This window comes from Mus caroli, unplaced genomic scaffold, assembly GCF_978045245.1.
Source record: "Mus caroli unplaced genomic scaffold, Mus_caroli_1 scaffold_2, whole genome shotgun sequence".
Taxonomy (NCBI): domain Eukaryota; kingdom Metazoa; phylum Chordata; class Mammalia; order Rodentia; family Muridae; genus Mus; species Mus caroli.
In genome coordinates this window covers 24095837-24123213 of record NW_028227257.1, presented here as the reverse complement: position 1 = coordinate 24123213, position 27377 = coordinate 24095837, and the positions used below count along the sequence as shown (strand labels likewise).

The 27377-nt window shown below is 48.2% G+C and overlaps 1 protein-coding gene across 4 annotated transcripts; it reads right to left on the bottom strand.

Annotated features, from left to right (window-relative positions):
- Window positions 1–442: 442 nt before the first annotated feature.
- Ggt7 (gamma-glutamyltransferase 7) lies at window positions 443–26291 on the bottom strand. Of its 4 annotated transcripts, none has more exons than XM_029470299.2 (15): window positions 26042–26291; window positions 16936–17171; window positions 16565–16716; window positions 15285–15402; window positions 13982–14049; window positions 13697–13770; window positions 13202–13398; window positions 11065–11152; window positions 9314–9441; window positions 9064–9152; window positions 6003–6152; window positions 5771–5888; window positions 4982–5119; window positions 3655–3747; window positions 443–1161 (listed from the first exon to the last, which is right to left on the bottom strand). In XM_029470299.2, exons 1-15 carry the CDS (start codon window positions 26208–26210, stop codon window positions 1099–1101), a joined length of 1881 nt encoding a protein of 626 aa, XP_029326159.1. In that variant the 5' UTR covers window positions 26211–26291; the 3' UTR covers window positions 443–1098. The 4 variants fall into 4 exon arrangements, with proteins under 4 accessions (XP_029326159.1, XP_029326153.1, XP_021036797.1 ...); XM_029470293.2 differs by having other exon boundaries at window positions 445–1161; window positions 3648–3747; window positions 15273–15402; window positions 26042–26288; XM_021181138.3 differs by having other exon boundaries at window positions 445–1161; window positions 3648–3747; window positions 26042–26285.
- Between the last annotated feature and the right edge of the window lie 1086 nt (window positions 26292–27377).

Sequence of the window (27377 nt, the reverse complement as noted above, 5' to 3'; positions counted from 1 at the left end):
CAAAAATCCCTACAAAGTTGATTCCAGGTTGTCCAGGAGTCTTTTAAGATAGGGTGAACCAAGGTCTCGTCTCTTCCTCCTACTTCCAACCCCATGGTTGGATTCTTGGTCTCTAGCTGGGCATACCTTGACATTTTTGGAGTTTATAGAACCCCTGGAGGGAAGAGGCTGTCTGGAGAATAAGGCTTGAGGTTTAACTACTGATGTTGTCTCTGCCTCCTGATCTGCCCTGGTGTGAGCAAGCTCCCCGGCCATAGCTAGGAGCTGTTTTGTCACCGAGCCACCCCTGCCTGATGGACCAGCTCCTCTTAAACTGCAAGCCAATGCAAATCTTTTCTCTCTTAAGTCGCACCTTGACAGGTATTCTATCAGAGCGATTAGAAAGCAATTATTACATCAGTTAAACAGAAATAAACCCAGAGTCAGGGTTAAGCAATATTCTTTCTTTAATTCCCCATTGCAAATGGAAGCCCCTGAGCTGATACCCACCCCACCCCTGCTTGGCTGCCTGGGGACCTTCAAATGCAAGGCCCCTGCCTCAACCCGGTGGAAGGGGAGGATTACCTCTCCCTATAATGGCCATTTTTTAAAAAAAATCCTAGTCACTTAAGAAATGGGGCCAGATACAGGAAAAGGGAGCTGGAAGACAAGGCCTAGGTCAGACCAGTCTGAAGGTGTTGAGATTGTGAGACCCTTGAGAAGGGTTTGCAAGCACATCCCTAAGCTCAAGGATAGCATGGCTGAAAGAGGAGAGGAGACAGACAATCTGACTCCTCAAGGTCCTGCCTGTCTGGTCACGGACACTGATGTCATCATTCCCACCAAAGGCCTCCAGCTGGAGAATTTTCCAGTTACTCTGGGATAGGGTTTGCTAAGCATCCCCTCTGGCCCCTGATCTGAGGCATCCATGGGGTCCCCCTGAGACCAAACCTGGGAGAAAGAGGGACTCTGGGAACATGCAAAGGCGGGGAGCAGAGATCCCGCCCAGCCCAATGCTCTACAGGATGGTGGCTCCAGCTGCATCCGGGCTCCGAGGGTCCTTCACACCGATGATGAAGGTGTTGGTTCTCCGACTGCCGTGGACCCAGGATAAGACATCTACCTTCTCCACGTGGTGACCCCTGGCTTCCAGGAACTCAATCTCTTCCTCAGTGAACTCACCTGCAAACCATCCCCGCAGCATACATTAGCGTTAGAGCGCTGACTCAGGGACCTTACTATCAGATATGAATAATGGTCTTAGCTGTTTCAACAGCAGGAACTGCATGACTTTGCATAAATTGCTTTGCTTCCCTGAGCCTCAGTGTCCTCACGCACAGAGTGGGGGATTGTAGAGAACTTACTATATAAAGTTGTTTATGTCCATAAAGGCCTTAAAGGAGATAATGCATAGGAAGCACTGAGCTTGGAGCCTTGTAATCAGTCCGTGGTAACAAGAAGTAGTCATTCTTGGTTTGTTTTGTGTTTTTGTTTTTCGAGACAGGGCCTCTCTATTAAGTAGCCCTGGCTGTCCTGGAACTCACTCTGTAGATCAGTCTGGCCTCAAACTCACAGAGATCTGCCTGCCTCTGCCTCCTAAGTGCTGGGATTAAAGGCGTGCACTACCACCGCCCAGCCTAAGCAGGCATTCTTAAGAATGGCAGGAGGCCTGGACTCTATCACTAAGTGGTCATCATTACCCATAAGGATTACTGCATGGCCTACTTAATGCTCACCCAGCCCTGCCTTCTTTTCAGCTCTACACAGGAGCCAAAGGGGCTCTTCTCCCACTTAAAACCCTCCAACAGCTCTGATAGGTCTTAAAATAAAAGTCAACGTCCACCTAAGCCCCTAGGGCCCACCTAAGCCTCTAGGGCCCACCAGTCCCTTTCTAAAGTCTTCTCCTGAGTTCCTTCTGGTCTCCACTTTGCTTAACTGTTCTGGCCTTACTGGAATCCTCTCTGTCTCTCCAGCCACACTGGCAACCTTACTGTCTCTCCAGGACAGGTCTTTGTACCCAATATTGTTTCAGTTTAGAATGCTTTCCCCATGATGGTCACACAGTTGGCTCCTTTACGTCATTCCTGTCCTTGGTCAACGGCACATCTTTGAGACTTTCCCCAATATCTAGAATATCAGTCTCTGTCAGGATTATCCTGCTTTCTTTCCCCTTTCTCTTCTTTTTGAAATGGGAGTCTTATGTAGCCATGGCTGACCTCAGACTCACTATGTCCCTAGGTAGCCAAAGATGACCTTGAACTTGTGGTCCTCCTGCCTCCACTGTCCAAGGGCAAGCACCACTAGGTCAAGTTTTTATTGTACTTGGGTAGAACCTAGAGCCTCATTCTGGGCAAGCACCTACCAACTGGCTTCATTCCTAGTCATATCCTGCTGTTCTATTCTGTTTGTTCTGTTCTGTTTTGTTTGTTTGAGAGAGTGTCTCATTGTGGCCTGGAAGTTCTCTGTAGACCAGGCTGGACATGAACTCACAGAGATGTGTCTGCTTCTACCTCTTGAGTGCTGGGATTAAAGACATGCACCAGCAAACCCTGCTTTCCCCTACCCCGCCCCCAAATAATTCACTACTGTTTCTACTGATGGACTGTATCTCTCTCCTTAATTTAAGGTTTTTAAATGGCAGGCTGCCTTATTTGTGATTGCTTCCCGGTGTTTATAGAAGGTCAGTACACTGTAAAAATTAAATTTATATTTGTGAGACTGTGGTTGGTTCAGGAAGAAGTGTATCTGTAGATATGCAGAGTGATGGAGTGGTGGCGTAAAGTCACAAAGGTGCCAGGTAACCTCAGGAAACAGCTGGTCTCCAATCCCATTCTTTCTCGGTCTTTCACAGACTGTCCCTCCTGCCCAGAAAGTCTGATATCACTACATGCCAAATACCCACTCCTAATTCAAGGCCCAGCCAGTCACCACCTCCACTGTGAAGCCATGAGCATCTTAATCTTCAAAATGAAGCTTTGTTGTTAGGGGCAACTCTGCCTCCTCACCATCAACCCGAGGTCCATGACCCTGTCCCTGCTCTCCTTTCTGATCTCAATGTCTCCTCACCCACCCTGGCCTCTTTTTATTTCTCAAAACCATGAAACTGAACCTGCTCCAAGTTCTTGGTACCTGTTCTCTTAGTCTACAAAGCTCTGCCCCAGTTTCAGTGTGTGTGTGGGGGGGTGCTGCACGGTGCTTTGTCACTCTTCAGATCTCAGCTTCAATGTCACTAAAGAGAAGCTTCCTGCCCCTGTAGGTTCCATTACAGCATCCTGCTCTGATGCTGTGGTCAAAATTTTCTTTCTCTGTCTTTTATGTCTCTGAGTATTTTTCCTGACTGCCTATAAGTGTAGTATACCCCCACAGCTGGAATGATGCTTGGCACATAGTAGGTGTTCATCATATACTGATGAATGGAAGTTTGCCAGAAAGATAGCTGTATCCCATTTTATAAAGGAGAAAACAAAGTCTCGAGGGTTGAGACATGGATTTCCTAACACTAGAAGGTCAAGGAATGCCAAGATGGTTCCAATCCCCAGATCTTACACTGACCCTACCAAAACCTGATCAAGAAGGAAGTTAATGTTGGTCAGGGCAGGAAAACCTTGGGAAGAGCCCTTCTCCATCCATCCCTGTGCCCATCCTATGGGAGCCTGCTCTGCACTCACTGTCGACCTGCAGGAGGTTGGACTGCAGGTCTGGGTGTAGGCGTCCTCGGGCCAGGCTGTCACTCAGGTTCCTGTTCAAGGTCAGGACATTCAGTAGAACCTGTAGGCAGGCAAGGAGCAAAAGCATCAGAGCTGCCCTAGAAACGATGACTCAAGACTCCACAGCTCTCACCCTCCATCCAAACCCTCTAGTCTTTACAACACTCACACTGACTGAGTAGATCATCTAAGTCTTGCAACGGCCCTGGAAACAGATGACCTATGGTAGCTGTCCCCACTTTACAGTCTGAGGGCCAGAGAGAGACCGTGACTCCCTTTCAGAGTTTAAGGAAAAGGCACTGCTAGCATTAGTCCTCTGTAGTCTAGCCCAGGGCCACCTTCCCTTCTCTTCGGATGAGGTGGGGTTAACAGGATGGTTTAGAGGACAAACTGGGTTGTTTCATCTCAGTGGTTAGGGGCTGGATAGACTCAGGAACTTAACTTCCTACCAAATGCAATAGCTGAATGAACTGAGCCAACTCCTTAACCTCCCTAAGGTTGCTTCCTTACCTGTAAAATTGAAACAATCATCCCGCCCAATGCTGGGGGAGTTAAAGGGGCTAACATACACAAACACACATATCACAAATACATCTCACACACATAGACACACACATCACACACGTACAGACACCCCCCCCACAAACATACATATCACACACACATACATACCACACACATTATACACACATACACATCACACACCACACACACACCACACACACACACACACACACACACTACACACATACACCAAAGTGCCTAGTACTAAGTAAGGACTCTGTGACATTAGTTATTGTGATCCACTTCACAGAGGAGGATACTAAGGCTCAAGAAAGGCTAAGTGGTTTCCCAGCATCCCACAGTTGAGGGCTGGCATCACGTAGGCCGAACTCATGGGATGCTAATTCCAGAGTTAGCTCATCGCCTGTCCAAACACGAGCCTGCTGCGTGCCAGGTGCTCAAGGCACTCATGGAACTGTTTTGAGGTATTCTGGAGAGAAGCAGGAGACCTTATTTTCAAAATAAGACCCTACAGAGGGCTGCTGGTCTATTCAGATATAGAGCAGGGGATGATGGGATTTGAGACTTATAGAACACAGGTAGTCCAGATGTCAGGGCCCCATTTTCATTATGAAGCCCAACACAGCACATCTGTGCCCAGGATAGGCCTGGCACAATGCAGTACAGACTGTGATTGCTGGAAAGGCATGGGATACAATATGTGGGACATGACAGACCAGGTCACAGCATGGCTCCTGACTACAAAAGATCCATAATGGAGTAGCTCTCACCTGGGTCAGGCCACTGAGGCCTCGAGCAGCTCCGTTGGCCCCCAGAGCGAGGTAGGTCCCACAGAGCCCTTCTGCTGGTCGGACTACAGTGGGCAGAAGGAAAGAGAGGGGCCGCTTCCCTGGCTGTACCGAGTTCTCCTGTTGCCAGAGGACAGAGATGGAAAGGGGGATTATAGAGTGGAGCAGAAGGAAAGACCCAGCCCACCTCCTTTCTCCTACATGGTCCCCAAGTTCAACTCCTGGGAGATGGGCCTCTTTCTGGCAACGATGTGCTCTCTGTGGAAGAGAAAGGGTTCCAGGAAGACTATTGGGAAAAGCAAGAGAGAAGTGGGACCACTGAGCTTCAATGCTGGTATGCATTGCAGGAGACAAGACTGAACCAAGAAAAATGGCAATGGGAACAGCAGAATTCCCATCGGACCATCTCTGTGTCTTTGCCTTATAGGAAGCTTGCAGGGACAGAAGTGCTGGCTCCAAGCAGACAGTACTACCTTGGTTCCTCTTGGCGTCCTATCGCAGATCTGAACACCATTTGCCCAACATTATGTATGTAACCCTAGCTCTCCAGTGCCAGAAGCAGCCCAAGCACTAAATGGGGGTCAGTGGTCTCACTGTCCAGAGAGGAGGCAAGACTTTCCCTAGTCACACTGAAGGGCTGGGAATGAAGTGAACATCTCATTTCCTTAACACAGAAGTTCTTAAAGGAAACAGGGAGGGAGAAGGATCCGCGGTGCTGTGTGTCCTTATCTAGCCTCAAGGTCCCCAGGAGAATGGGAAGCATGACCCTACCAGGCTGGGTGCAGAGTGGTTAGCTGTCCTGTTGGGCCAGGAGAAGTCTAGCATCTGGCTGTTGAGAAGGATCCCGGAGGGAGTGAGGAGGCCACTTCCAAAAGGCCGGTTCAGGGAGCTGGGGGTAGAAGTGAGGCTGAGCCCTGTGGGTGCCTTCCTTCTCACCCAGCCCCGACTTCCATTCTGCTTGGAAGGATTTACTCTCGCTGGGTCTAAGCCTGAGCTGGCGTACCTGACCATGGCTACGATGAAGTCATCAGGGCCCATGACCAGCACCTGGGCAGCAGTGGGAGCCCCGTCCAGCTCATAGACAGGCAGGAGTGGGGCAGGGGCTGCCTGAGAGTCACTGATGTGGCCCCGGAAGTTGGCGGCCTCCACCTTGCTGAAAAGGGAGTGGCAAAGAAAGGAACACACGAGGAGCTTTCATTACATCCCACCTATCTGTGGTGGCTGTGTGACTGCTAGGTCACAGCTGCCTTCTTCATCGAAGTATTAAGCCTACAGAAGGAGAGCACAATGCTAACATGTATGGAACACCCAGAAAATAACCATTGAACTGAACCAATTTATTTAGGCATCATTCAGAATTGAGAGCCAGCCTTTTATTTTACTTAATGTTACAGTTATTTGGCTCTATTCCTCTCTATGAAAATGCCTGGGCCCAGGGCATGCGCTGAAGGTATTTGTTTGGATTAAACAAACTTGATTGCTTTGGCCTCATGTTTGTAGTTTGGAACTAACGTTCATTAAGAATTTAGTGAGATGGGGCCTGTGAGATGGCTCTGCTGGTAAGAGGTGCTTTCTGTGCAAGTCTGACAACCTGAGTTCAATCCCCAGAACCCACATAAAGGAAATGGAGGTGGGGAGGGGGGCAGAACCAGCTCCATGAAGCTGTTCTCGGACCTCTATGAACATGACACACACCATCATCATCATCAAAGGATAAATAAAACAAAAATCTAAAAAACACTTAGTGAGAAACCAGAGTGTTGATTTGATACACAGTTGTAATCTTGACACTTAGGAGGTAGAAGTGGAAGATTTTTAAGTGCTAGGTCAGAACTAGAAGGCATAGAGTTCCAGGACAGGCTATATAGCAAGATTCTATCCCCCAAAGGAGGAGGAGATGGTCAGAGGAGAGGGAGGAAAGCAGAACAGGGAGGGAGAGAAAACTGCAGTATTTTAGTTGAGGAAAGATTTTTGTATATGGGGATCTTTATCTGTTATTAGTTTGTTTTGCTTTTGTTTTTGTTTTTCTGTTTGCAAGGCAAAGAACATATGGTAAGCCCTCTATAGCTATTTCCTGGCTGAGATAGCTGCACATGTATGTGTCATGTAAATGCAGGCCTGTTTTAGAGCTGTAAGCCCAACTGAGGGGTTCTCCATTGTTGGTGCTACTCGCCGTGTGCTGGGTTATTTGTGGAGATCAGGAAATGGTAAGTTAGTGAGGATTACCAAAGACGTTCATTTGGTTTTCAACCCATCAGGCCGGTGACCATGCAGAGTGAGCTCGGGCTCTGGGTGGGGAACGCTGAGCGAGCTTGCTGCTTTGATGCTCACTAGATTTCATTGTTCTTAATTTCGCCTTGTTTCAATAAATGATAGTAACTTTTGCTTTTCTCTTTCTTTCTAGCCCTGGCTGGCCTGGTACTCACTGGTACTCACTGGTACTCACTGGTACTCACTCTCAGGCTGGCCATCTGCCTGCTCTGCCCCTAGCAACCTGGGGTCCAGGATGATAATTAACTTTTGTCAGAATGTATGTTCTATGTGAGTTCTGGAGCTCAATATGATATTAGCTTGTGTGTGTGTGTGTGTGTGTGTGTGTGTGTGTGTGTTTAAGTGCACAAGCCCGCCTTGGCGTACACTTGACATGATGTACATATGGCGGTCAGAGGACAATTGTGGGTGTCTGTCTTCACTGGTCACTTTGTTTGAGGCGGACTCTCTGCTGTTTTTTCCACTGCATATACCAGGCTAGTTTCTAGGAATTCTATTTCCATCTTCAGAGGTTACTAGAATTACAGAGTCCCGTGCCAGGTATTTTTATGGGCTCTAGGGATTTTAACTAAGGTCCCCACACTAGTGCAGTAAGTGAATCTAGAGATATCTCCCCCGTCTTTATATTTTTTAACTGACTGCTATAATTAAATGTATTTCATATATAACAGCTCACTTTAGCTCAGGTTGACCCATAACTATGTAGTCCCAGTTGACCTTGAACTTATGGCAATCCTCCTGCCTCATCCTTCTGAATGCTGGAATTACATGCACAAGTCACCAGTATGATGTTTTGAGGAGGTGTATACACATGGAGGAATGGTCAAATCTAGCTAACTAACAACTATGATAGTCCACCGTTATCATTTCTGTAGTGAAAATATCCAACTCTTTATTATTCGAAATATAATAGCTTGTCATTAACTAGTCACCATGCTATGCAAGAGACCTCTTGGACTTATTCCTGCCATCTGCAACTGTGTATCCTGTTCTCCGAAGCCTCTCAATTTCCATCTTTTTGCTTTTAAATTATAAGTTGCTTGCAATTTAACGCACAGAGTGGTGTCTGAGTAACAGTGCAAACTTACATTAGCTGTATTTTGGCTTGTGATGTTCTTGGTGCTAGGCTGTAAGTCAGGCACAGTAATGGTCAAACAGCCAACCCACTCTTCACTTTATGGCCAACTAATAATAATAAATTGCATTTATTGCACATTCACTATACCATGTTCCCAGTGAATGTGCTGAATACCTAAAATGTTATCTGATTTATATACATGTTCCCTTATTGATTTACATGTTATTATCATCAAAACCTCACAGAGTGGATACAGTATTGCCAGGCTCCTTATGTCATCAGATGTCGTGAGTTTAAATTATGTCCCCAGAGTGATAGCTAGGGAATGTTAAAAGTGGCGGTCTAACAGAGGCGGTCTCACTGAGCGTGACCTCACTATTCTGCCGCTTGCAAAGATACAACCGCTCAGAATCCCCATCACCGCCAACCCCTGTGCAGAGGCTACTGTGTGGCCCTTGGGCTTTCCCTTTTCTACTCTAAGTGGAGGACAGCTGCGGCCGTACAGGTTAAGGTCATGCAAAGGTCCGATGGGTTCACAAGCAGTTGACCAACTCACTCTGCAGACAGGGAAGGTGATGCAGCCAGAAGCACCACGTGTCACACAGAGCTAGGGCTCAGCTGAAAGGGACTTGAGACTTCGTGAGCTTTTGCCCAATCCCTTCTCCCACGTCTCCCCTGATTTCTGCAGCACCCAGGGCCATATCCCAGGACAAACCTGAGCATGTCGTCCATGCTCTCAGTGATGGTAGAATCATAGACAGGGTCTCCCAGTCTGCTAGCCAGGGCCAATGCAATCTTCAGGGTCTGAAAACACAGCAGTGATGTGGAAAGGCTGCCAGGCCCCTCCCAACACCCCCACTTGGTGGATTCTCAAAACCAAAGGTTCAGTCCTGCTCCAAGGAGGCGCTCCACTTTCTCATTTCTAGTGTTCCCAAATCCTGGCGAGATGGAAGAGTGGGCCTTACCTCTGCTACCCAGTGAAGCGCTTGCTCACGGGACACCAGGCTGGTGAGGTTGAAGCCCTCCAGGATGTTGAGAGCACTGATGAGGGCCGGGCCTGTGTGCGGGGGTGGGGGACTGAGAACCAGGTGGCCTGAAAGGATAGGAAATGCGCAGATAGCAGGAAAGGGGTCAAGCCATCTTCATATAGCACATCTCTGTGCATACCTCACCATTACACACACAGACGAGGAAAGGAACCACTAAGAGGCAAAGGGACCCACTGAAGTTCACACACTGGCCAAAGGCAGAGCCGCCTCTGCCATAGGGGAAAACTAAGATGGAAGAGCCCAGCTGTACTCACTTTGGCAACACACACATTAAATCTGTGGCCTGCTGAGAGTCACATTGCAGGTCACTGGCAAAACAGGGACAGGTGACCAAATGTCTACAGAATCCTGGTTTGCTATAGGCTCCCTTCAATCCTTCCCACAGGTCAGGAATTGTTCAAGGGCTCTGATGGTTCCACTCAACCTGAAACTGCTTGGGAACAGCATCCTTCTCTTCCTACTTTGTTATCTGGTAGTCGGACATTAAAAGAATAGCACCACCAGAGACATGGATCACGGGCAGTAATAACTGACTCATCTAATCAACCTTATTCTATAGGGACAGAAACTGAGGCACACGAATCAACCAGGCCAGGATTATAGGAGGTCAGGTGAACCTACAGACACTGGAATGCTGAGACATCCCAGCCTGGGGAGGGAGAACAAAAAATCTGCCATGGATTCAGTGTCCACTGTGGTCAAGGTGACTTCCCATATTATGTCATCAATAGTGTCCTCGTGGGCACCCCAAGATGTGGACACTATTACTGTCTCCACCTTGAGAACCTCAGAGTGGGAAGTGCAGGACAAGAGGTACAGCTGATGCTACCCCAGCCTTCCTGACACCAAAGCTACAGGTTTGCTCTGTGTCATATACTGCCACCTCTAGATGAGGAATCAGGAAGACCGACCGGAACCTGGAAACAAACTCAGAGGAGGCTTCACCCAGGGACTGAGGTAACCTGTCCTTCCTAGACAGGAGAGAACCTAAGGACTCCCAAGGGACCTAGCACACCACACCTTGGGGTCAGCAAATATAAACTGCATTCATGCCATAGGCTTGGATTTCTAAGTTTCTGATTGGTTCCTGAATTGTTCACTTCCTCCCTAGGTCTCAATTGTCTTTTACCATCAACGACGGGCAAATCTGTGATTGTCTTAAAGGGCTCGTTCTACCCTTAAATGGACTTTGGTCTCAAAAATTTGTAGGAAGCTCAGGTCAATGAGAAGGGAGCTTGAAAACAGAGCTGAGGCAGTATAGAACCCGAGAAGGGAGCTTGAAAACAGAGCTGAGGCAGTATAGAACCCAAATCAAGGAAACTTAAGACATAGCTCAGTAATGGGGAATTTGTCTTCTGTAAAAGGTCCAATTCCCAGCACTATAAAAAAGCAAATAATAACAAGTCCCCAAACAAAAGAAAAAGCCATGTCCTAGGCACACACACACACACACACACACACACACACACCCATCCTCATTACTAATAACTGACCCCATGCTTATCTCAGGAGGGAGCTGGCTCTGGCTTGTTTCAACAACCTAGGGAGCTCACTGCCTCTGTTTATCTCCTGTGGCAGGAAAAGGAGTTTCCAGGCCAAAAAGATTTGGCCATGGACTGGCAAACTTCTCCTGAGTGGGGACCCTTAGGAGCTGGGGGAGAGGTCACCTCGGTACACTCCACACACAGGCTTCTCCGTGAGAGCACTATAGTTGCTGAAGTCCTCCTCGGTTATGACACCGCCTGCGTGCTGAGCCTGGAGGGGAGAGAATCACCATCCATCACTGTGAGCGTGTGAGGATGGCCCATGCCACGTGTCAATCACAGACGAGCCTGTTACAACTTTTGTTCCTTTTGGGATCCCACTAGCCCAAGGAAAAAGGAGGCAGAGGAAATTACCATGTGCATAAGAATTATCAAAACTAGCTAGGTGGTGGTAGCGCACACCTTTAATGCTAGCACTGAGGAGGCAGGTGGGTCTCTGAGTTTGAGGCAAGCCTGGTCTGCAGAGCAAATTCTAGGACAGGCAGGGCTACACAGGAAAAACCTATCTCGAAACAAACAAACAAACAACAACAAAAACAAAGGGGGATGGAGAGATGGCTCAGTGGTTAAGAGCACTAACTGCTCTTCCAGAGGTCCTGAGTTCAAATCCCAGCAACCACAGGGTGGCTTATAACCATCTGTAATGACATCTGATGCTCTCTTCTGGTGTGTCTGAAGACAGCTACAGTGTACTTACATATAATAATAAAAAATAAATCTTTGGAGCAAGCAGGGGTCAGAGCAAGCAGAGGTCCTGAGTTCAATTCCCAGCAACCACATGATAGCTCACAACCATCTGTACAGCTACAGTGTACTCATATACATAAAATAAATATATCTTAAAACAAAACAAAATCCTAAAAAGCAAAAAAACAAAACAAAACAAATAAGCAAAAAAAAAAAATGTGTCGTTTTACTATAGTTAACTAAAGACACGGCAGGGCTGGGTGGGGGTATACGTCAGTGGTAGAGTACTTTTCTAGTATGCTCAAAGCTCTAGGTTTGAGCCTTAGGTTGGCCTTCCTCTATAGTAAGACTATTACAGAACTATGGACTTGAAACAGCCTTGGCAGGACTGACCCACCTTGTTAAACATGACTGACCACTCTTCCCTGAGCAATGCTAAATCCTGTACAAATCAGTGTGTTTATTCCATTTCAGCAGCACATTCATTGTCAATCTTTTCAAAATAATTTTAAATTATTTATTTTATTACTGTACGGTACAGGTGTTTTGTCTGCATGTATGTCTGTGCACCACATACATGCAGTACACAAGGAAGGCAGAACAGGGTGTCATATCCCCGAGGGACTGGAGTTGCAGATGGTTGTGAGCCCCTGTGGATGCTGGGAAGCAAACCTGGCCTTCTAAAAGAGCAGCCAGTGCTTGTCACTACCGAGCCATTTCTCCAGCCCATGCCAATTTTAAATTACCATTACCTCTATCAATCTTCTTTTATACTTTCTAGTACGTAACTTTAGACTTATCTCCCCTTAGTGAACTATTCACTGAATTTCTTGGCTAGTATATAGTTATGCGTCTGGCAGATTAATGAAACACAGTGACCAGTAAGGACAGCGAGCTTCATGACTGAATGGCACACCTATGTAATCCACGCGGTATATGACAGTGGCTTAGATAAATGTCACCGCTGCACAGTACAACCCAATAATATTCTCAGTACCCACTATTACCCCAGACTAAGTCTCTTTGGATTTAGGGGTAGCCCCCTTTGTCAATCTCCTATGTCAATATCACCATGTTCTTGGGACATCCCAGGCAGAGCAGGGAAGAGTCGAGACCCAGGGGAACTGATACTGGTGATGAGTTTCCTGGGAAGAAATAGACCCAACGCCTGTACATCTGGCCCTAGCTCTGATAAGCCCAGCCATTCCTTTTTTTTTTTTTTTTTTTTTCCGAGACAGGGTTTCTCTGTGTAGCCTTGGCTGTCCTGGCACTCACTTTGTAGACCAGGCTGGCCTCGAACTCAGAAATCCTCTGCCTCCCGAGTGCTGGGATTAAAGGCGTGCGCCACCACGCCCGGCTCCAGCCATTCCTTTTCGAGATCAGCTCTGCCTGTGTTCTTCAAGAGAAGGCTGTGCCTCTTGCCCTTAACCACCACTGGTCTGATGTCTAACACCAGAGGTTAATTTTGTTTACGAAGCACACAACCAGAAACTAAGTAGAGGATAAATGGGGGAGGGTGGCATCTCTGCCACAGGGGCACTGTGAATACCCCACCTCCCACTGTCACACTCACCTCAGCCACCATCTCCAGTGTGAGGTTGCCACCGTTGTAGAAGGCAGCAGGGCCAGAAGTGCCGAGTATATCCAGTACCTCGGCGAGATCAGGCCGTCGCAGCAGGGAGCCAGGCAAGGGTGGGTGACCCAGTGGCAGGAAAGTATCCAGGAAGCGGTCAGATGCATTGGGAGGCAGCTGCTCAGCCAAGGCATGAGCTGCGGGGGGGGGGAGGTGGAGAGGCTGGGTGGGTGGTGCCACGACTGGACTTGATGGGTCAGGTGGATGAGAGCTAAGTGACTGAGCTCGGGGCTCCCTAGAAACCTGTCATAGCTGGTAGGGATATATAGGCTCCTCCCAGAGCCTCTCCCTGGAGGCTGCCTCCAGGTAAGAGTGGGATGGGAAAGTCTGAAGTGCAAACTGGAAAAAAGAACCCCTTTGCTTGGGGCCCAAATCTCAAGGCCTCCCCATTAACCTTGTACCTCCCCCCCACCCCCACCTCCAGGCCCTACTGACCTAGATCATGGGTCACGTTGAAGCCATCTTGGGCCACAGCTGCTGCGAAGGCCAGGACTTGGGACCAGGGCAGCCTGAGGGGGCCGGAGAGCAGGGGGTGGAGGAGGTCCTGGGGGGAGGAGGAGGGGTCCTGGGGGGAGGGGGGTTCCTGGGAAGGAGAATCCTGGCAAGGGAAGGGGATATTAGGAAGGGAAGTTGGGAAGGAAAGAATCCAGGAGGACAGGAGAAGGCCACCCAAGGAGGGAAGTAGGCAGAGACCCCTGATCCCCAGGGGAGGGTCTTTACCTGCCATAGAGCTGGTGAGCTTCATGTAGCCCTTTCACCATTCCGGGGACCCCCACCAAGAGCCCAGGCTGGGCGAGGCGGGCAGGCGAGGGAGAGAGGAGACCAGGTCACTGGAAGGGGGGGGCTGGGCTGAACTCCGCAGAGCCCCAAGCCAGGAATGGCTGGCACAGGGGAAAGACATAGGCCAAGTATCCCAGGAGAGGGGCAAGCTTTCCCCATAGGGTACCTCTCCCTCACCCCCTTATCCACAAATGCAGAAAAAGGTCTTCCCTTGTTGAGGGATTTAATAAATGAAGCGAACCCTTCTAAAAGCCAGGGCACAAACTTTCTAGGTAAAAATCAGTTCACATTGGGTAATCGGTACCCTTGTCTTTTTAAGTGGGACACAAAGGACCTCAGTTTGGTCAGTTCACCTTCACACCACCATCACCTGACCTGTGACAACTCAGCGGTGTGTTTGGGTTTTGCCAATGGCACTAAGTCCCCACTTTCCTGCCTTTCCTCTTTTGCTCTCTATAGTGAGTTTGCCTCTAGCATTTCTTTCTCCCAGTATGACAAAGCCTGAGAAAGCTAAAGTCATCTGACTTAGAGTGAGATAGAGGAGTTTGTTTACTTTGGTTTTCTAAGTCAGGTCTCTCTGTGTAGCTCTGGCTGTCTTGGAACTCACTCTGTAAACCATGTGGCCTTGAACTCAGAGAGCCATCTGCCTCTGCTTCCCAAATGCCTGGATTAAAGGTGAGCACCATATCTTAGGGTCCTCAGAGGAAGCCTTATACTTTTCTTTCAGGCAGGTAAGACTGTCAGAGAAGTAAGATGTTGTAGTGTAATCTGTTAGTAGTCATTCAATTTTGTTTTGTGCATTTTGTTTCAATTTTTAAAATCTTATTTATTTATTTATTTATTTATTTATTTATTTATTAGTGTGTGTGTGTGTGTGTGTGTGTGTGTGTGTGTGAGAGAGAGAGAGAGAGAGAGTATGCACATTATGCACATATGACCATGATATGGGTGTGTGTAGATCAGAGGAGACTTGTAGGAATCCATTTTCTTCTACTATGTGGGTCCTGGAGACTAAACTTAGGTTGTCAGGCTTAGTGACAAATGCCAGCACCAACCAGTCCTTGTTCATTATTTTAAGTTGGGGGAGGGCAAGCTGCCTGCCATGAAGCTGCTAAGAGCATTTTGCTCAACTCATTTTGCCACCCCATAGTAAATACGGAGCCCATCAATGCTTGGGTTAGCAGAAGGGGATGAAGGAGACCTCCCCCTCCCCTGGACCCTGTCTTCTCACCAGGGTCCCCACCTTGGTATCCCAGGATCTCTGCAGGGTCTCTTCTCGGAGGGCCCCAGGTGCAGACTCCCGGAAATCAATTAGGTGGCTTTCATTCCTCCGGATATCATGTATCAACATCACGCCCCCACTGGGAAAGACACAGAGAGTGAATATCATGTACCAACATCACGCCCCCACTGGGAAAGACAGAGAGTGGAAAGAGAGGAGAACTCTCCCTTCTGAAAGATTCAACTACCACTCCCTAAATCCCCGTGGGAAGGTTGTAGGCTGTCTGCCACACTGGGTGAGAGGTTGGAGCCCCCTCCCCAGCAGGGATTCAGAAACTCAGCCACCCTACAAAGGGTAGGAGGTAGGGAACCCAGGTTACTGGAGACTTTAATCCCCGATTAAGAAAAATGCAGAGACTGGGGGAACAGGCTGTTCTGTCCCCTCCCTAGACCAGAGCTGGACTCCTGCCAGCTTCCTGCACCTGCCTACTTGATACACCCCCTCCCCCCCAGGGCTGGATTATGTAAGGAAAAATCCCGTGTGAGGCCAGCGTTGCTCCTACCAAGAGAATGATTTTTGTCAGCTCATTCCTTTTCTGTGGCATATTTACATCTGGGGAGGGGGCAAAATTAAAATGTGTGCGGCTAAACAACAAATAAGGAAAGCAGGGTAGAGAAATAGCAAAGTGGCCAGAACCCTAACCCACCATGGGAAGCACTCTGGTCAACATCAGATAACTGTAGCCACATAGGAATGTAGGCTCCATGTTGCCAGATTTCCTGTTTGTTCCTGAGATGTTAGCTGTTACAATCTGGGTTTTTATGAAAAGTGTCAATATTTTAACAACAGCAAACTTTTTTTTTTAATGTGCAAACCAAACCAGCCTATGTGCTGGGTCTGACTTTTGAACGTCCAATTTGTAGCCTTGGTTTTAAGAACTCAGAACCTGGGGTGTATTTTCTGTGGACAAGGTCCACAGTTTTCATCAGAGTCACAGGGGTTGGTGAGCCTTAACTGATACCGGGCACCTCATCTTACACATCACAAAACTTCTCTCCTGGTGGAGAACCATGAAAGCTCCTGAACACACCTCCCTATCTTCCATGTGGTCTGCCATTATGACTCCATCCAGGGAGAAAAAGAGTGAAACTGGCTATTGAAAGAATAAACATAAAGAGTATGGGCCCACCTTCGCCTTAACCTAGAGACACCTGCAGCCAGGCCCATAGACCAGGCAGGAGACGACAAGAAATAGGCCTGAGGGACCCAGGCCTCCACCAGGTCCTTACCCAGCTCCTTACCCGCCCAGGCCAGAACTGTGTGGAGCCACAATCCCCAAACACAAGGCTGCGGCCACAGCTGCATCCACTGAAGAGCCCTGTTTACTGAGCACCTCCATGCCCAGCGCCGTGCAACGGGAGGCATCCGTCACCACAGCACCCTGCTGGAAGATCTAAGAGCAAGAGAAGAGAGGACTAGTCGGGCCCTCCACCACCCAATCACCTCCATTAACCTAGAACCTCTCTCTTCCTGTCCTCTTGATTGTCTTGAACCATTTCCTTCCTCTTCCCTTCCCATTTCCTAGCAGCCTCCCACTACCCCAGCCATTCAACACCCATCACCCTCTCACCCCTTTCACCCAAGTTCCCTTCTGTCCATCTGCTCCCCTCACCTGGGGATCCCCGAAGTAGATTTGCATGACCAGCGCCACGGTGACACCGGTGGCAAAAGTGAGGCAGGCGGTGACAATGACCGTGAGCCCATCCTGGCGGCAAGAACACTCTGCTGCAGCAGCTGAGAATGGGTCCTTGCGAGTCTCCCGTAATGGTGACCCGTCCTGGCTGCCCATCTCCGATGACGACGAAGGCAGCCGCTGAAGCCGGGCAGACTTGAGGAAGGAGTCCGGGTCTGTGGAGAGGCTGGGTGTCCGTCTGGCAGCCTCCTACCAGGCCCCGTGGCCCTCGGGGCTGGGCGGTCCACACATCTCTCCGCTCCGCCCATCACACAAAACCCACTGCCCTGCACCGCTCAGTTTTCCTCCACTCCAGCACACTTTAGGGTCCACAAGGACGCCAGTTCCCAGGTGGAAAAAGACCTCAAACTGGCCTCAGAAAGGTTGGATTTCTGCCTCTGGCGAATACCCACTCCAAGTTCCATGAGTCTGGCTCTCCCGGCTGAGAATAGCCAGGAGTGTGAGGGTGTTCAGCCTCCCCCTGGAAACCTTATCCTGTCCTAGCTCGGTATCAGCCTCCAGAACAAGGAAGCCTCTATCGAGCCAACTATCTTGGCTTCCAGCCTTGCTCCACGCATCCATTCATTCAATGGAAACGAGAGTCTACTACATGTCTGGCCCTAAACTAGAGCAGATAATTGCCACCTTTGCAGATGGTCTCAGGACAATGGAGGAAAAGAAAACAAATAGGTAAAGACGTTGTGGCGGATGTTAAAAAAAAAAAAAAAAAAAAAGGCATGAGGGGCTGGGGAGTTGGCTCAGTCTGCAAGCATGAGGACCTGAGGTCAACTCCCCAGCACCCTCCTAAAATGCTCTTGACACCATTATGGGGCAGACACAGGTTGAGCCTGAGGAGGCCAGCCTCTGGCTCAGTGAGAGACTGACTCAAGGTGATAAGGCTGAGAGCAATAGACGGAAGATACCCAAGGTTCTACTATGGCCTCCACCTCCACACGTGCTCCCATGAGCAAGTGCGCGCACACACACAATCACACACACATTCCCATACACATACACACACACACAAGTAAAAAATAAAACACTCCCACACAGATACACACATACTCCCCTACAACACTCACCCCCACATTCCCCCCTCCAAACCCCACACTCACCCCCCTACACACACACACCAGAGCATGAAATGAAATGTGATGTGGGAAGAGAGACTGCTTACAAGGGAAATCAGGGAAGAGCCTCGTGAGGAACTGATTTCTGAACTGCAAATGAAGAAAAGAGACAAGAAAGAGCTGCCACCAAGAGAGAACACAGAGATTGTGTAGAGAGTGTTCCAGGAAGAGAGAACAGAGGTTCAGAGGCCCTAATGGAGGAATGAGTTTGACATTTGAAAGAAATAGCAGGTCTGGTGGCTCTGGTGTGGCAGCAAAAGAGGCAGAAAAACCCAGTCCGGGTGGATGCCTGTCCTGAATACTGGTCCTAGAGATGCTGAGAGCTTGGACTTGACCTCTGTGAGGCCACTAGCGAGTTGTGAGACTGTGAAACAATCTGTGATGGTTTGAATAAGAATGGCTCCCTAAAGGCTCAAATATTTGAATGCCCAGTCAACAGGGAACAGCCCTATTTTGAAAAGATTAGGAGGTGCGCCCCTGTTGGAAGAAATGTGTCACTGAGGGTGGGCATCCAGATAGAGAACTTTCAGCTACATCTCCAGCACCAGGTCTGCCTGGATGCGGCCCTGCTCCCTGCCATGACGATAAAGGACTGACTCTCTGAACCTGTAAGCCAGCTCCAATTAAATGCTTTCTTTTCTAAGAGTTGCCATGCTCATGGTGTCTCTTCTCCGTAATAGAGCACTGACTAAGACACCATCTGGCTTCTGTTTTCATATGTTCCCTCTGGCTGCTGTGTGAAGAGCAGCCTGGCAGAAAACAAGAGTGGAGGCGAGGGGGCGTTGAAAGCCACTTGTGGACAACTCACTTCAAGTTGTGAGTGTCACCATCTTCATCCTAACAACACAACTAATCCCTAACACGGGGGTCGGCTGCAGGATCCATGAAGTGATGGACTCGGAAAGCCATCTCCGTTTTTACCCATGTAAAGTGCTGGGCAGGGCTGTGCGACCAAGACAGGGCGATCCTGAGTGCTGGCTCCCCAGCCAGTCTAGCTGAAAGGCCAGTCTAGCTGCTGGTTCAGTGCTAGACTGTCTCAGGGCATGAGGTAGAGGAAGGAAGATGCAGGTCTTACTCTGGCCTCCAACACGCACTCCCAGTGCTGCAAACACCTTCTCTGACCCAAGACCTCCCCTCTGGGTGCTATTACCCCGAACCCACTCCCAGGTGACCAAAGAGTTCTAGATATTTGTGAACAAGGAAGTAAGAGGATTATTTTAATGCCTTACTTACATATTGTATACACAGTAAGTTCTTATACGTTTAGACATTTTATTACATTAAAATTCAACTGCCATATTTTTCATGTTTACTTGATAAAAATCCAAGGTCTTTGGCTTGTTTAAGGATGTTTAAGGACCTCCACAACTCGCACCTCCATCTTTTATATAAATAAGAAATCACAAACAGCTGGGCAGTGGTGGCGCACACCTTTAATCCCAAGGTCAGAGGCAGATGGATCTCTATGAATTTGAGGCCAACCTGATCTACAGAGTGAGTTCCAGGACAACCAGGGCTACATAGAGAAACCCTGTCTCAAACAAAACAAAATCATATAATAAATAAAACTGTATGTGCAAAAAGTATTAGAATCCATTTAAAGGGGTTACCATTGGGAAAGATGCTTTAGGTAAGAATAAGGTGAGTGGATGTTTTCATTGAAAAAATTCTACTTACATTTTTATTTATTTATTTTTAAGATTTTATGTATATGAGTACACTGTAGCTATTTTCAGACACACCAGAAGAGGGCATTAGATCCCATTACAGATGGTTGTGAGCCACCATGTGGTTGCTGGGAATTGAACTCAGGATATTTGGAAGAGCAGTCAGTGCTCTTAACTGCTGAGCCATCTCTCCAGCCCTTACATTTGTATTTACTTTGTATTTGTGCGTGTGTGTGTGTGTGTGTGTGTGTGTGTGTGTGTGTGAATAAGAGAGAGAGAGAGAGCTAGCTCTAGCTGACTTTGAACTTTCTAAGTAGCCTAGGCTGGCCTACAACTTGAGGCAATCTACCTGTCTTTACCCTCCTGAGTACTGTGCGTATAGATGTGAGCCACCACACCCGACTTAAAATCCTTGTTTTTTTTTAAAAAAAAAAATAGTTTTAAATTTACCATTGTGTGTGTGTGTTTGAGAGAGAGAGAGAAAGAGAGAGAGAATTAGAGACAGAGACAGAGAGACAGACAGAGCAGAGAGGAATGTCTGCCACGGCACATGCGACTGTCATAGACAGTTTTCTGAGGCTGCGTCTCTTCTTTCACCTTGGTGAGGCAGAGGCTCTCTTCTTGTGTCTGCTGCTTTTCGTACACCACGCTAGAGGGCTGGCTAATCTCCAGATGATTCTTCTGTCTGCCTCCTCTTACTGAAGGAGTTTTGGGATTAGAGACGCAAATCGCCACATCTCGCTTTCAATGGGTTTGGTGGGGTAGGTCATCAGTTTTGCACAGCAAGTGCTTTCACCACGGAACCATCTCCACCGCCCTATCCCTGTCTAACTTCATCTCCTTCTGTGTGCACGCACATGAGCTTACACACGCATCGCATGTGTGTGCGCGAGTGTGCACACATGCCCACTTGTGGAGAGGACACCTTGAAGGAGGTGGTCCTCTCCTTCCATCATACTGATCCTGGGCTTGAACTCGGGATGTCATGTCAAGCTTCATACCATTGCTGGACCCACCCCCAGCTTTTTTTTTTTTTTTTAAATGTGGGCTCCAACTGAGCTAGCTCTTGCGCATTTATACTTCTTTAAAATTTTAACATATATACTTTGAAATTAAAAGTAAAAACTAAATGCTGGGCGGTAGTGGCGCATGCCTTTAATCCCAGCACTTGGGAGGCAGAGACAGGCAGATTTCTGAGTCCGAGGCCAGCCTGGTCTACAAAGTGAGTTCCAGGACAGCCAGGGCTATATAGAGAAACCCTGTCTCGAAAAACAAAAAACAAACAAACAAACAAACAAACAAAGTAAAAACTACTCAGAAATAAGAATTGGAGGATGGCTGGATGTGGTGCACACCTTTCATCCCAGCACTCAGGAGGTAGAGGCAGGTGGATCCGTGAGTTCGAGGCCAGCCTGGACTACACGATAAGGATAGCCAGAGTTTCATATAGAGAGACCCTGTCTCCAAAGCCAAACAGAATTGGAGGATAAGACTGGATAATGGGCTCTGAGGCTAAGCATGTGTGCTGTTCTTGCCTAGAACAGGAGTTTAGTTCCCAGCACCTATGCTGAGTGATTCATAACTGTCTATAACTCCACCTCCAGCACCTATGCTGAGTGATTCATAACTGTCTATCACTCCACCTCCAGGGCATCTGACACCTCTGGCCTCTATGGGTACTGTACCAAATGCAGATACCCACACATACAGATAATTAAAGATAAAAATAAAATCTTAAAAAAAATAGGCTGGACATGGATGGTGGCACATGCTTTTAATCCCAGCACTCCGGAGGCAGAGGCAGGCAGATCTCTTGAGTTCAATGCTAGTCTAGTCTACAGAGTAAGTTCCTGGACAGCCAGGGCTACACAGAGAAACCCTGCCTTGGGGAAAAAAGTAAGAGAAGGGGACTTTTACTACCTTCAATATTTTATTTTGCTTTTACATTAGGCAAATAGTATGTACTTTATTTTTTAATTCTTTTGACTTTTACATTTCTTACTGTAATTTTATATGTATACCTGTTTTGGCTGCATATATATATGTACATTATATGTGTACCTGATGCCTTTTTTTAATTTTTTATTTTCTAAATGCAGCTTGTCAAGCTGACTGGAGAGGTGGCCCAGGGTTAAGCAGAGTTCTGCCTGATCTTCTGGAAGGCCTGGGTTTGGTTTCCAGCACCCACATGGAGACTCACAAGGGTCTGTAACTCCTGTTCCAGAGAATCCAATGCCTTCTTCTAACCTCCTTGGGCACTGCAATGTATGGTTGCATAGACATGCAGGCAAAACACCCATATACATAAAATACCAAAATACTTTTCAAAAAGTTTGTTATCCTTAAATAACTATGCTGTCCTCGGGTAATCATTTTTGTCTCTAAGCCTCAACATCACTAGCAATCTGTACATGAGACTTGCTCGAGACAAAGTCTCTTGCTTGCAGCTGTGTGCACCAGGCTAGCTGGCCCATGTGCTGCTGAGTCCCTATCTCCATCTCCCTTCTCACTGTAGAAGCGCTGTCATGCCTAGCTTCTTAGATGGGTTCTGGAGATTTGAACTAAGGCACACACATTTGGACAGCAAGGGCTTTACCCAGGGCACCACCTCCCCAGAGAGACCTTGTATTTACTGAGGCTGATGATACCCTAGGTATTTCACATGTATTTCCTCAACGAAGTGTTTTCATGACTTCATGAGCTAGGCTCCACTTTCCTCACTTTACAGATGAAGAAACTGAAGCTAAGTGGTCCTGCCATAACAAGAATACGTGGGAGAACGGGGGCCTTGACGTCACCTTTTTGTGTCACTTGATGGCCTCCTTTCTATTGATTCACGTGGCATTGGCAGCTATTTCCAATCCCCCGAACCAATCCAGTGAGCGGGGTGAGTGTAGTGGCTCACACCTGGGACCCCTGCACTTGGGAAGTAGAGGCAGAAGGATCACTGATCAAAGCTTGCCTGAGATAAATGAGGCCTTGTCTAAAAAAATATAAAATAATAATAATAATAATAAAAAGGCAAATAAGAAAAAAAATCCAACCTTACTAGCTAATTTGAGTTGCTATTTAAATGGCCCCACCACGACTAGATCTAAGATTATAAGATTATTTAACATATCAAGTTACTCATTTATTTAGCAAAATTATATACTGAAAAAAATATCAGAAATGGGGAGAGGGAGGTACATATCACGTGCCCTGCATACATAGTAGGGCAATAATCCCACTGATAAGAGCAAGATACTGGGGGAAAGATTGATTATTGCCCTGCATACATAGTAGGGCAATAATCCCACTGATAAGAGCAAGATACTGGGGGAAAGATTGGTTTGGGGGTAGAAGAAAAAAGTTTATTAGAGACAGGCTTGTGGCTGGAACTTAGAATCCCAGTGCTCAGGAGGCTGAAGTATCAAGGCTACAACAAGTCTGAAGCCAATGTGGGTCGCAGTAGTGAGTTCCAGGCCAGCCTGAGCTACAGAGTGAGATCTCAGTCTCGAAGCAAACAAAAGCCGCGCCGTATGCTTTCAGAGAAAGGTGGGTTTAGTTTTGATTATCCTGAATTAGTGAGACACAAGGCACTGCTGTCTCAATGTAACCGGTCAAAGTAGCTCATTTTCTTTCTCTTACATGTTTTTCAAAAACAGGTTACAACACATCCTAGTCTAGACTTGAACTCCCTTAAAGGGAAGATTTCTGAACTTGGGTGACATGACCGGAAGAGCAGAGTGGTGCGTGAACTTGAGGTGAGAGGGCGGTGGCAGGAAGTACAGCTGAGTGACTTAGGAGTCACACAGGTGTGACAGGTGATGACATGGTGGTCAGATGGAATTTAGGAGACTCTTAGGAGGGAGGGTATAGAAAACCAGGTCACATTTTAAAAGTGAGAAGAACAGAAGGAAAGACTCAAAGGTGGCTTCTGGGCATCTACTTTGGACTCCGAAGGGCGGTGCCCCTCACCGAGAATGGCACTGGACAAAAAGGAATCGTGTGGGAAGACATGCTGACTTCTGCATAGAATGTTGAAGGTTGGGTATCTACAAGATACCTGGAACCTAGAGCCTGGGAGAGGAAGGCTCTTGTGGCTTCCATGAGGACGAAAGGAAGCATTTCCTAACTTTGGAGAGGTCACGGACTCACTCTCTTTTCTTTGGGGCCTGCTGTGGGGTGCATGGGTATCAACTATTCTATAATGGACCCTTTATTACCCAGGCTACCCAAACCCAACCAAGGTCCTGGCTAAGAAGACAGGGCAGTGCCACTAGGTGGCACTACTAGGCTGAGAACAGAGAAGGTCATGTCAGCCTACAAGCTGTTCTAGCTGGACCAAAAGAGTTTTGGGACTTGGAAACAGGCCTAGGTGACACAGCACCAAAATGCTCATACTGTAATGATCTCAGGCAAGTCCTGAGAACCTTGGTGTCCACCCTTGTGGTCAAGTTTAAGTTCCCGGGAGCTTGGGTAACCAGTCTCTATGTTGAATTTCTAGGCACGTGTTCTACCACTAAGTTATACCTCCAGCCCCTCTCTGTTGAATTTCCACCCACACCAGTATGAAGCTGCCCCAAGGCATTCCTGAGGTCTGGGAATTCCATTCCTTATCAGCACTTCATCTTGCCAGCTTCTCCCTTTCATCTATTCATTCAATAATCATTTGCTGAGTGCCCAACACTGTACTGAATTCTGGAGAAAGAATAGTGGATGAAAAAGCCACACTCCCTGCCCTTCGAGGCCTCGTAGACAACAGTAAGAACCTTACTGCCCAAATAAATAACCACAGGCTTTTTAATAAAGCAGTGACCTTTAACGGGGGGCCAGAAGAAGACAGATCAAAGGTCTTGCTTTGTTATCTGGATATGCTTTATAGAGGTGGAGGAGAAAAGGAAGGCCCAGTACAGGGTAGGCACACCCACTAAACTGTAGTCAGTCACGGCTGAACTGCTCTTAATCTCTGAATAGAAAACCCAGATTGACCAGGTGGCTGGTGTCAATAGATGACCAGAAGGTTCCACCAGGCCATCCTTTCCCACATCCACTCTTGTACCGCCAAGGCTACCCCGCGCCCCCCCCCCCAAGAAAATTAGTTTTGACAGGCAGCTCTGACATTTGAGGACTCAAAGTCTACACATCCCATTCTTAATCCCATCCCAGGTAAAGTGAGATCCAGTCAGGCTGGTGGGTTCTGGTGGTCAGGAAGCAGAGGAGAGGATTTCCAGTTGCTGGGCTGGGAGTGACGATGGAAGAGCCAGGCTAGAAAGGGCTGGAGCAGCATCCTCCGGTATAGACAGGGATAGAGCTCAAGTGCAGGCACCACCAGGAGGAAGTCAGGGAGCAGAAGAATGCTCTGATGCCAGGAAGTGACGTTGAGGGAAAGAGGGCAGAGGGATGCTGAATAAAGAATGGTGGGGAGCACAGAGCTGGACCACATGGGCAGGAGAGATAGCAATAGGGAAGGAATACCAACGGATCTCTCGGTCCCCAGCTCCTTCTCTCAAGCCCGGCTTCCTTCCCAAACTCCATCTCCTCCAGTTTCAGCAGAGGGTTGAGAACACAGATCTTGTTGCTGTCCAGAAGCTCCTACCGACCTAACTAACATCCGGGCCAGATCCCCATCTCTGGAAGGGGTAGGGTAATCCACAGAACAGCAAAGGCACTGTAGTCCCCAAGGACTTTGAGAGGTCATGCCGTCCATCCCCTTGTCTCCCAATACCCAGAATCCCCAGACAGAGAGGAATCACATTTTCTTTACCCCTCTCTGGACATGAAAAGATAGATGCTCAGCTCTTCTCGGGACACTCTGCTTCCCATAATCCCTGGCTATGGTGAAGTTCTCCTTAAGATCTAGACTCCATCCCGCCTGCTGCAGTCTCCTACTTGGCTTCTTCTATCCTGTCCTCTGTGGCTAGAGAAAAGCTTTTACTAGGTGACCACAGCTGTTCTTTAGGCTCTCCCCTCCAGCATCCCTTTTTTTTCAATAGGTTCTTCCTAAAAGGTAATCATAATCTCTCCTGCTGCAGTCCTTGCATCCCCTCCCGTGTCGCATCCTACGCCTCCAAGGCAAAAATACCCCTTTCCCCACCAGACAGTTAACAGGGCTGAGGAAGAAGGGGAGAGGTCCAGGATGCAGAGGATGAATGAAGGAGATGGGATATTGGAAATGGATGCTCAGAATAGGAGGAGGAGGACCAGGACACCAGCCCCCACCCTCACCCCCCAAGGCGGGGCAGGGATGGGGCCAGAGGGCCTCACCAGTATCCGGGTCTCCCAAGAAGGCGTCCTCGTCCTTACGGCCCCTCAGTGGGGCCGCAGGCGCTGGCTCGTCCTCCGGCAGCCTCGGGAAGCTGGTGATGCTCATATAGTCCACTGGTGAGTAGGCGCCTAGGGCGCTCTCCTGGCTAGCCTCGTTCTCAGCCGCCATCCTCGCCCTAACCCCCAGCAGCGCAGCGCCTGCCGGAAGTGGCAGTGAAGAGGGGGGTGCGAGGGCGGAGGGCGGGGTCTGAGCTCCTGGACAGCCGGGAGGGGGCGCCCCCACCGTCAGCAGTGTCCTAGTATGACTCGCCCCTGCCTGCAGGCTGCAATCAGTCTACTGATTGCAGCCTGCAGGCAGGTGCAGGAGGATGGGAGCCCAGAGGACAGTGGAAGGTTGCCAGGATGAAGACGCTACTCTGGGATCCTCAAACAATCCCTGGCCCTTCCTCCTTCCAGTCTGAATCCAGCCCAGATTCCATATGCTTCTAGAACCACAGACTGACTTTTGAGCGCAAATTTCTCTTTGATTTCAGATCTTCTTTGGACCACTCACTTCTTGGACCCCAAATCTCTCTGTGGTCGCCAAGATTCCCCTCCTCTGATCTCAAACTACTTCTCCGACCCCTCTCAGACTACTCTTCATAAGCCCAGTGTTCTTTTTGACTTATGACTCTGGCTTCATTTCACCCCAAGATTCCTTTTCAATCTCCAACCCCTACTTCATCCCGACTGCTTTTTCACCTGCAGGCCCCTCTTGAACCTTTCTTTCGATCTCACATCCCTTTCTGTGCCCTCCCTCCCCCAGATTGCTCACACTTCTCTTTTAAACCCCAACTCCTTCTGGAATCGCCCTGATGTATCGGGATAGGAGATTGGCCCTTCCTGAAAGCCCACCCCCAACGTTAGAATCTTTAGAAGCAAATCCTCAGATTCCACTCCAGGAAACGCGATTCAGTAGGCCAGAGCATGGTCTTTGGAACCTTAATATTCTTTGGCATTTTAAAGAGTGCTTGATGTGGTTCTGGAGCTAAAGTAAAAGAAGTAATAATGGGGCCTGGAGAGGTGGCTCAGCGGTTAAGAGCACTGATTGCTCTTCCGAAGGTCCTGAGTTCAATTCCCAGCAACCACATGGTGGCTCACAACAATCCGTAACAAGATCTGGCACCCTCTTCCGGAGCGTCTGAAGACAGCTATAGTGTACTTACATATAATAAATAAATAAATCTAAAATAATATAATAAATAATAAATAAATAAACCTAGAAGAAGAAGAAGAAGAAGAAGAAGAAGAAGAAGAAGAAGAAGAAAAGAAGAAGAAGAAGAAGAAGAAGAAGAAG